Here is a 10,523-nt window from a genome sequence, read left to right as displayed (position 1 = left end):
TATTAATTAAAAACCATGGCCACGTTTCTGATGCCTCCTGCTCTTGCCCACGGGGCGATGCGTTTTGAGGGGGTGAGGGCTTATTGATGAATCAGAGGCAGGGGTGAGGGGAAGAGAGGCCTGCGCTCCTGGGTGACTGTTTGGGGTCAGGGGTCATTTGAGGTGCCAGGTTGGTCTTCAGGGTGATGTGGGCTGACCCAGGTCCCCCACCTGGGTGTGGGCTCCCCCAAACCCCCTCACGAGGACAGGTCTTGGCCAAGGTCTGCCAGATCACCTAGTCGGGCCCAATGTGACAACAGTGCCACCCAGGCAGATGCACACACAGAGACACGAAGCCACACTTTGTCACCCCTTGCACAGCCCTAGTGGCTACAACAGCGGAAGCGTGACTCAGGGTCGCCAGGACATTCGCAGCGCCTCCGGGGGTCTTGGATAATTACAGTGAGAGTCACAGAAGCACATACCTGTCTGTCACCCTGCCGCACAAGCCTGCAGCACACATGTGGCACCTCGAGTAGGGCACAGGTAGACACACCCACACAACTTGACTGACATACAAACACCCCCGCACAGCCAGACACACCTCCGCGGCCCCACCAGGTCACAGCCGGAGTCGCACAGTGTCACACAGCACCTGTGACATAAACACCACATCCCCCAGACATCTAGTGACACACCCAGAGTCTAATAGCCAGACTTGTGCGACAACAGATACATGGCCACGGTGTCCCACAAACACGACAGCTCACAGCCCAGGTCTGTCGCACGCACACACACACACGTACACACGGCATCACATGCATACAGTGGCCCTCTGGATTTGTCACTACCACCCACCCTCATGCCCCAGGGCTTCTGGGTCTCGTTGGCCATGGAGGGACCCATTAGGTCACGACCTCCTCTTCCCCAACAAAGGGAAGAGGAAGAGATTCCTGAACCTCTGTTCTCAGAGAGAACCGGGGGCCAGATGGGTGCCCTCCCCCGCTCAGCCTCCCCCAAGGTTCCAGAGCAGATTTGTGGGGCGGAGTCCAGACACCCCCAGGCGAACGCAGAGGGGGGGGTTTCCATGGCGATCCCCCCCAGGGAACCCGGGCTAGCAGCTGCAGCTGCTGAGAGGGGAGGTCGTGGGGGGAGGGGCTTTGCACAAAGATGGGGGAGGGGCTCGCCCTTAATCCCGCCCTCCCAGACCCTAATTAGGCTCCAGATGGCAGATGGACCCCCACCCCTCCCATTTCCATGACAAAGGCAAGGGGGGCTGCCCACCAGACCCTGGTCGCTCTCCTCCTGCCAAGGGGATGACTACCTCCCTGAGCCAGCAGAGAATGTAGAGCTGGCATTCTCACTGACTAATGAGAAAATTGAGGTTCAGAGAGGCATGGCCATTGGGCCCTGGGCGCCCAGCCAGGAATTCTTAGGGGAGAGTCTGAACCCCTCAAGGGATGGGCCATGGAGGAGGAGGGGTGGCAGTGAGGACGTAGGTGAGTGGGGAAGGTAGGTGACATGGGGGTGGCAGTGAAGGGGGTAGACCAAGTGGGCAGTAATAGGGGGGATCAGGGCAGCAATGGGGGGGATGGGCAGCAGCGGCAGATGAGGGAAACCAACCTTGATGGTCTTCGTCTGCAGTTTGAGGCCGTTGAGGGTGTTGATGGCTTTGTCTGCATCGTTGGGATCAGAGTAGTTCACAAACCCATAACCGAGGCTCTGCCCTGTGGGCAGGACCAGGATGATGGCTTCCCCGCCTGCTGCCCTCCCAGACCCAGTCCTGAGAGGCTGATTGCCATCGCTCAAGGTTAACCAACCCACCCCCCGCCCTTGCCATTCTCCCACAGTGCCACCCTGTCCCCAGGACACCTCAGAGCCCCCAGAGTCCTGCCTGCCCCCCTCACCCCTGGGATACCCTGCCAGGGGTCACCCCTGTCTCCCCATCGCGCCTGTACCACCATCTCTGTCTCCTCCCTCCCCACCTGCCAGCAGCCACACCTGTGATCTTATCCCGAACCAACTTGCAGGATTCGATGTCACCAATGCTGCCGAAGAGACTCTTGAACTCATCTTGGGTCATGTTCTGGGGCAGGTAGTTGACAATGAGGTTGGTCTTGCTGTCATCAGTGGCTCCATTTGTACCAAGGAGTGGCCCGTTGGGCAGGGCCGATCCGGCCGGGCCCCCCGCCACCTGAGACTCCATGGCCCCGAGTATCTGCTGGAGACAACAGGCCACACCCGCTCACGGCCCAGTCCCCACACCGGGGCTCAGTGGGAGCGAGGAGGCGCTCAGTGGTGATGCATCAGTCATGTCTGACACGGGCTTAAACGTGGACAGAGGACAACATGTTATTCTAATGATCCCCGCACTCATCCAGCATCAGGCAACGCACCTTACACGCGAATTTACTGTGAAAAAATTCCATATACAGGTGCCATATATGTCTGTTTTCTATGTTTTTCTATGTTTGCCTATGTTTGCCTGTGTGTCTAAAACCAACCTGTGCATTTCCAGAAGAGTATAATGAACACTTTTGTCCTCAGAATAAGAAATATAATATTTTTTATTAGCTTTGAAGTCCTCATAAGCTCCCCCTGGCCACGCACTGCCCTCCTCCACCAAAGGTAATTCTTGTCCCAAATGTGTTACTCTTTCCTTTTCTTCAAGCATAATTTTCCCACTAGGCATTTACCTCCACAGCTTTTTCTCACTGAGCTTTTTTTATTTCCATTTTATTATTTATTATTATTTATAATTTTTTAAGATTTTATTTTTAGGTAATCTCTACACCCAGCCTGGGGCTTGAACTCACAACTCCAAGGTCAAGAGTCACATGCTGTACTGACTGAGCCAGCCAGGCGCCCCTGAGCTATTTAAACGTATAACATAATAACACCTGAAAATAAGGACAGTTTTATTTATCTCCAATCTAGACCTGTTACTTATTTTTCTTGTCCTATTGCAGGGGTTACGGTGTGATGGTACCTTCTTTATTCATTAGGTTAAAGGATATGCTTTAAGCATTTTCCAGCTAAACTTGATTTTTGATACGTGTTTTTTGTAGATGGCCTTTATCACGTTAAGGGTGTTTAATTTTATTCCTAGTATCCTAATAAGATTTTGTTTTTAAGGAATGGATGTTGAATTTTATTTAACTTTTTTCCTATGCCTATTTTTTAATAGCTGGCATGTAATATTAGTGTCAAGTGTATAACATGATTCAATATTTGTATATATTGCAAAAATATCTCCACAATAAGTCCGGTTAACAACCATAAGCATACAGTTATAACTTTTTTTCTTGAGGGGCCTGGGTGGCTCAGTTGGTTAAGCATCTGACTTTGGTTCAGGTCATGATCTCATGTTTCATGGGTTCAAGCCCCATGTCGGGCTCTGTGCTGACAGCTCAGAGCCCAGAGCCTGCTTCAGATTCTGCGTCTCCCTCTCTCTCTGCCCCTCCCTAGCTCACACACGGTCTCTCTGTCTCTCTCAAAAATGAACATTCAAAAATTTTTTAAATAATTTTTTCTTGTGATGAGGACTTTTAAGATCTACATTCTTAGCAATTTTCAAATCTCCATCTCTTTTACATAAAAAGACCCCACGGGGAAGAATTTTAAGGCCACATCTGGGCTCAGCAGGAAAAAGTACTGGGATCAATAGGTACTGTCTGAAGGTAAGATACCCAGTGTGTCCTTAGGTTTTTCTCCTATGGCATGGTTAGCAAATGGGTTGCCTTCACCTGAAAATCCTATCTGTTGGTAGGGTCTTCCTAAAGGGGCAAATTAGGAAAGATTACAGACCATATTAAGTTTCTTCAGGAAAGATCTCTGTGATTGATTAGCAATGTCTCTGTGGCTATAGAATTAGAGTCAGCAGGTCCACACCATCTCAGCCACACCTGACCAAAAATACAGTACCAAGCTTGTTTCCAAATATTGGGCATACTGTGTGCCAGGTATAGTGCAAAGCTCTCTATAGGCAATGTTTTTTTCCCCTTATTCACAACCACCCTGAAAAGAGGGCTTAATTTTCCCTGCTTAACAGATGCTATGAACTTAAAGCCTGTGTTCCCTCAAATTCATATGTCGAAATCTTTTTTAATTAAAATTTTTTATGCCTTTATTTATTTTTGAGAGAGACAGAGAGAGAGACAGAGAGAGAGAGAGTGCGAATGGGGGAGGAACAGAGACACAGGGAGACAACAGAATTCAAAGCAGCCTCCAGGCTCTGAGCTCTAAGCTGTCAGCACAGAGCCCGACGCGGGGCTCGAACCCATGACTTGTGAGATCATGACCTGAACTGAAGTCAGTCGCTTAACTGACTGAGCCCCCCAGCCGCCCCCGTATATTGAAATCTTAATCCCCAAGGTGATGGTATCTGGAAGTGGAGCCTTTGGGAGGTAACTGGGTCATGAGGGCAGCACCCTCATGAATGAGATTCATGTCCTTACAAAAAAGCGATAGGGGAGAGATTCTCTGTCTTTCTCCGATGTGAGGACACAGCAAGAAGACATCCATTTGCAAAGGAGGGAGCAAGTCCTTACTAGCAACTGAATCAGCTGGTACCTTGATCTTGGACTTCCCAGCCTCCAGAAGATTTGTGATAAATAAATGTCTGCTGGTTAAGCTGCCCAGTTTATGGTATTTCGTTACAGTGGCCTGAGCTAAGACAACAGATGAGGAAAGGGAAGTTCAGCGGTGTTTTAAAAATTACCAAAGATCAGGGGCACCTGGGTGGCTCAGTGAGTTAAACATCTGACTCTTGATTTCAGCTCAGGTCATGATCGCACAGTCAGTGAGTTTGAGCCCCGTGTCGGGCTCTGGGCTGACAGCATGGAGCCTGCTTGGGGTTCTCTTTCCCTCTCCTCTCTCCAAATAAATAAATAGACTTAAAAAAAATCACCAAAGATCATGCAGCTTATAAATGGGGAAACAAGGATTTGCAAATGCACTTTCCTCATCCAGCATCTGTAATTCTAACTGCCACTGAAGAATAGCGCTAGCTCCAACATTTCTCAGCTGTGTGTCCTCGGGTATACTGCACGACGCTTCTGTACCTCTGCTCCACTCTGCTGCAAACAGACCCCACGGAAGGGTCTGAAGCCGTTCATGCGGCTGGAAAGCATTCCGGGATCAGTCAGCCAGGTCTGCCGTGGGCACCATCACGGGAAGCAGCTCATCATGTCTGTTATCCCTGCCTCGTAATACTGTTAATGCTCATCCTGCCCCACGGACACCTTCTGTGTGCCAGGCATCGTGTGAAGTGACTCCAAGCAACATTTCACTTATTTCTCCGGGTCATTTTTAGAGATGGCAACACAGTCTCCATTTTAGAAATGAGACAGCTCAGAGACGCTGAGTGATATACATGGGGAACTCGATGTCAAACCTGGATACGCTGGTGGACTTCAGGGCTGTTTTAATGACAGTGGCCAAGGCACTGGGGGCAGCTCTGCCACCTTATAGCTGTGTGTCCTCAGGGATGGTCTTAGCTCTTCTTTGGGCCTCTGTTTCCTTTCCATTTATTCCTATCGAAAGGAGGGCACCGAGGGTCAACCCCCCTGCCATCTCAGGTTGGCCTAGAGTGGCTGTCTGGGGGCTGGCTGGAGGGTTATTCTAAAGCCACATCCAGAAGAGCAGGAACATGCACCGGGTTGGTTAGCAATGTCTGCCGCAGGCGCCCGTGAGAAGGGGGTAACACATACCACAGATCTGCGTCCAGTTTCATAAGATTAATACTTTCCTGATGCGTGGCCATGCATTAAGGGCCTGCTCTTCCAACACCGAACATTAGGGCGCTTTTTTCTCCATTTGACAGAAGAGGAAACTGAGTCTCCATGAAGGGGTAGGGGTTTACACAACGTTAAGGAGCATGCAAATGGTGGACCCAGATTTCAAATCTGGAGCTGGGACATCGGCCTCTTTGACTAACAAAAAGGCCATCAATAGTGAAAATAACAGCAAAGTGAAGCTGCGGACCTACTCTACACCATCAAGCCCGAGCATTACCGCATTTAACCCCATTCCGTCGGCCGGCCGAGTCTACACATTCAGTTCAACAAATGCTCACCGGGTGCTATCGGGTGCCAGCTCCCAGCCCCTCCCTCCTCCCTGTGTGTCCTCTGACACTCCCATCGCCTCTCTGCGCCTCTGTTCCTCCGCTAAAGATACGGCACAGAGGTTTCCCACGTACGAAGATGGATTCTGTATTCCCTTCTGGCTCAGCAGACTAGAGTTCTGTGATTGGTTGATGATGTCTGCTATGGGAGTCCCCAAAATAATTAGCAGGGCAAAACCACTTCCAGCTTTGGAACCCCTACTATGTGGCTGGGCACTGGGCAGGTGCAAACGTTTTACTGACTTCCCACAACCACGCTGAGGGCTGGGGATCATCTTCTCCATTTCTTAGGTGGAGAAAGCGAGGGTCAGAGGGACCTGTGATTTGCCCGGGGCAGGAGAGGGGGAGGGGTGACATGGAGCCCCGTGGCAGGGATGGAGTTTGATGATTGGTCTCATTACCCCAGAGCCTCCAGGGCCACCCCAAATGTCCTCAACTTGGAGGGGCTAAAAGGTAATTGGGGTTCCTACCCAGGATCTTGAGGCCCAGCCTACTAATCTCCCCACCACCCCATCTCCCTCCCAGCTGTGCCAGAGCTTAGCAGGATCAGTGTCGCGTTTCCTCTGCAGCTCAGCCGGCTGAGCCGATAATAGGGATCGGATTGGTGGAGACCACACCCGCCCTGCCCCAGCCCATGGCAAACGCGTGGCCTGGGATGACTCCGGGACCACGGGGACCTTGGAGGGCCATCCCAGGACAGGAGGGGAGGGGGGAAGCCAGAGGGGAGGAGGGCAGATCAAAGATGGACAGGCAGAGATCAACTGGGAGTGAGGGGACCCTCCCTCTCAGTCTCTCCAGCTCTTCCTCTGCATCCGTACCTCTTGCTGTTTCTCTCTTCCTGTTCCCCCCTCTGTTTCTGTTCTTCTCTCCCCTCTGACCCTGTCTCTCTCCACCTCCCTCTCTCAGCCACTTTCTCCAACTCTTTTGCACCATTGCACATACATGACATACGGATTTTGCAGCGAATACACCTTCAGTCACTTTCTATGTAGCCCCTCCTGTGTCTGACCCCCTTGGCCCCTAGCTGGGCCCCCCTGGCCCCAGTCACAGTGATAGATGCCTGGATACTGGCGACAATAGGGCATTGAGTGGCTATGCATGGTAAGGCTAGGCCACCACGTGGTGCTAACTAGGCCTCCCACTTCTGGGCCCTTCTCCATCCACGCAGGGCCCTCACTGTCTCAATTTATCCCCTCACTTTCCTCCCAGCCTGTCCCCATGGTGGGCCTCTGCATGAGTGTCCTCCAGTGGAGTAACCAGGGCTTCAAGGCCCTTGTATGACCTCTGACCACACCCTCGCCCCTTTGTGCATCAGTTTCTCTCTTCTAAATGAAGGAACAGACCAGAGGAATGGATGCTGGACTGTTGTGGGGGTTCTGAGGGTCCTCAGGAGGCTGCCCTCACGTTCCGCACCTAGGTTAGCAGCCTGAGGCCCAGAGAAGGGAGGGAGCCAGCCTAAGGTCACACAGCAGGGAAGAGCGGCCTCGCGGGCCTCCTTTCTCTGAGCCAGGTGGGCGGGTCCCAGAGTCCCAGACATGGAGGGAGTGCTGAGCATCCCCCCACCCACTGTGCTCGCCACGACTCCAAGGAGAGGCCCAGAAAGAGACACAGGGCACNTAAGAAGCTCCGAGAAACAAAGGGACGCGGCAGCAGCGGCGGCGGGCCCGCGGGGCCTCCGGGCGCGCCCCCTCCTCTCCCCTCCCCGCTTGCCGCAAGGTCGACGGGCTTGAGGACGAGACGCCCGGCTCCCCGGGCGCGGCCGCGGCCCGGGGCGCACGATCCGACGCCACCTGATTCCCTGGAGCTCTCGGGGACGGCTTGCCGCCTTGTCCTGGCCCAGCACCAGTGATAGGGGCCCTGCGTTTGCCTGGGCGGCCTGCGGGGTCCGGGCCAGGATGGAGAAGGCATCCTCCGCTGCTGCGGCCCCTCCCCCATCAGGCTTGCTGGAGGGGGCAATCCCGCCCCCAGGACGCCGTAGGACGCCTCCCCGAATCAGAGTTCGGCTTCCTAAGGCCTCTCAGGCCAGACTCTATGCGCCCCCAGCACTCTGGGTGCGGCCCTGCCCACTCTCAGGCCCCGAGGCTCGGTCCTACCCCCCCACCGGGGCCTAGCTAGGCCTGGTCCTACCCCCCCACCACCCGCCATCTCCGCGGAGGCTGTGCCTAACCCCTCCCCACCCAGGTTCCCTCTCAGCGACAAGGGAATACCTACAGTGACCATTCTTGTGTGCCCGGCGGGCGCGGTCCGTGTTGAGGGCGGCTCCGGGGGTCGTGCACTCCTTGGGGGGCGCTCGATGCTCACTCCGGGGTCCTGCCCGGGCGGCCTTTGGCGCGGCCGCTGCAGAGGTGTCGATGAAGGCGGCGGCTCCCTCGAGGGCCGGGAACGGGCCCGAGCCCGAGGACGCGCGCGCGGATAGCCGGGCCCCGGGGTGGCCTGCGGGCGGCAGGGGATGGAAAGAGGGAGCGGGCGCGGGATTGAGAACGTCCCCTGCGCGGCCCCGCGGGGCCCGGGGAGGTTGCGCTTCCTGACAGAGATCGCGGCGCTCTGCCTTTCGCCGCCGCCCCCCGGCCCGGCCTGTCCGGTCCTAGATGCTTAGTCCTCTCCCCTCGCCCGCCCTCCCTCCCACCCTCCAGCCCGCGCTGCGCGCTCCGCGCTCTGGGCCGCGCCGCCGCCGCCCCCAGCCCTTTATAGGAGCAGCTGCCAGAGCCGGCGTCGCTTATTGGCTGCGGTAGCTGAGCCCCGCCTCCTCGCGGCGCCCGACGGCGCGGCAGGTGGAAGAGAGCGCTGGCTGGCTAAGACTCCGCACCCCCAGAAAGCACGCCCTGGGGGCTCTGGGTGCCATTTTCGGACCCCTTTGCCCCCGTGGACCCTGCTTCCTGCACTGCCGCTCCTATCTTGGGCGGGCTTTCTGCCGGCAAGACAGGGAAGGCTCCCCTCCTCCGTCCAACGCGCTGAGCTGTTGGAGCGAAGAGGGCGTTCCGTGGCCGGATTGTATGAACTTCCGGAGTTGCTGTCCATCAGGAAGACTAGAAAGGGACGAAGAACCAAGATTTCTATGAGAAGAGGCCCAAGTCCGCAGATTTGGAGGCATCGGGTGTAGCCTCCCAAGACCAATGTAGAAAGGCGGGGGCGGCAAGGGCTCTCGCCTGCCTACAGAAGGAACTGGGACCCCGAGGCTTTTGAATGGGATAGGTTCAAAAGGTGGGAACTGGCACACAACAGTGCAAGGGCAGTCGGTACTTCTCCAAAGCGGGTGAAGAAGTTTGGCGCGTAGGGTTTCAGGCAAAACCCACTGGCGCCCTGTGGTTCGGGAAAACCACCGGGCCTTCTCAGGCCCCGTACATTTTGGGTGGGCAGAGCTGTAGTGTAAATGTCCTGGCTTTTCGGGCTCGTGATTGGTCTGCCTGTGGAGTCACGCTTCCTCTCAGCTAGGGGGAACCTGGCCTCATTGTCAGGCGACAGCGGTTGGTGCAGCCTCTTTTGGTGAGCGGGCTCAAGGGCACGTTTACGTTGGGCCGGCTTATCAGGCGGGAGGAAGAGTTCTCACTAAGGCAGGGTCGCCTTCGACTGAGACTTCAGCACCACAGACAGCGGCCCGACGGTGTCTCCGAGAGCGCTGTGGGCTGGGTAGCAAGAGACCCCTAAGCGGAGAGTCGCAGCCTCCACCCTAACCTCGTCCCTGTACGCCCTTTTAGGTTCCAGACTGTCGGAGAATGCCATCAAACTCAGCGAGAGCCTAATTTGACCAATCAGGGACTACCCTCGAGAGAACCAATTGCGGGAGGATGCCCTCGAGATTGAGCCAATGAGAGAGCGCGCAGCAGAGAGCCCTGCCACGCTGATGGAGAGACAGACCAATCAGAGTGACCCGCGCAACCTGGGCGGTGGCCTTGCAGGTCCCTGGGTGGCCCCTCTGGAGTTTGCCGGGGCGACCTGGCTGTCGAACCTTGGGACCCCGAGCGGTGGCTGGTTCCCCGCCCGGTGTTCCTCCAGTCTCCTGTCGGATTGCAAATTGTGCCTGTGCCGGGAGCGGAGCTACTCCGGGGCGCGCAGGCCGGGTTGCGGTTTCCATGGAAACTGCTGGCTCTGGCTGCAGCGAAGGGGACTGAGCCCTGGGAGACTTGGGGGAGCTCGCGTGGGTGGCCCCAGCGGCCGGACTTGCTCATCCTCGCCGATACCGCTGTCCCTGGGTGGAATAAACCCTGGTCCAAAGTGTAAAATGAATCCTAGCTGCGGCCCCGCCCCCACGAGCTGGTGAGGCGCCGAAGGGGCCAATCTGCGCGTGGCGCCACAGGGCTCCCTCGGGCACGTGCTCTGGCTCGCGGCTGCGGTCCCCGGGGTCACGTGGCTGCGGCCACCAGGGCCCACGCAGCTTGCGCGCCACCTGGCGGCCGCCGGCCTGGTATGGCTCCCCCCCCCC

At 55.9% G+C, this 10,523-nt stretch overlaps 1 protein-coding gene across 1 annotated transcript; it reads right to left on the bottom strand.

Annotated features, from left to right (window-relative positions):
- Positions 1-345: 345 nt before the first annotated feature.
- On the bottom strand, positions 346-10,269 carry LOC144234634 (uncharacterized). The gene is made up of 5 exons (XM_077767967.1): positions 10,143-10,269; positions 8,315-8,694; positions 1,981-2,200; positions 1,603-1,706; positions 346-369 (listed from the first exon to the last, which is right to left on the bottom strand). Exons 1-5 carry the CDS (start codon positions 10,267-10,269, stop codon positions 346-348), a joined length of 855 nt encoding a protein of 284 aa, XP_077624093.1.
- Between the last annotated feature and the right edge of the window lie 254 nt (positions 10,270-10,523).

The sequence above is a fragment of the Crocuta crocuta genome, unplaced genomic scaffold (assembly GCF_008692635.1).
Source record: "Crocuta crocuta isolate KB4526 unplaced genomic scaffold, BGI_CrCroc_1.0 scaffold115, whole genome shotgun sequence".
Classification (NCBI taxonomy): domain Eukaryota; kingdom Metazoa; phylum Chordata; class Mammalia; order Carnivora; family Hyaenidae; genus Crocuta; species Crocuta crocuta.
Note: the sequence above shows the minus strand (reverse complement) of the source record. Positions and strands in the feature narration are given on the sequence as shown.

Bases quoted from the DNA above. Each gene is read 5' to 3' on its own strand.
- LOC144234634 (XM_077767967.1), bottom strand. From the start codon at position 10,269: ATGAGCAAGTCCGGCCGCTGGGGCCACCCACGCGAGCTCCCCCAAGTC. The intron at 8,695-10,142 runs GTAGCTCCGCTC...GAGAGGACTAAG, and splicing joins CCCGGCCTGCGCGCCCCGGA to CATCTAGGACCGGACAGGCC. The intron at 370-1,602 runs GTTGGTTTCCCT...CCGCTGTTGTAG, and splicing joins TGCAGACGAAGACCATCAAG to CCACTAGGGCTGTGCAAGGG.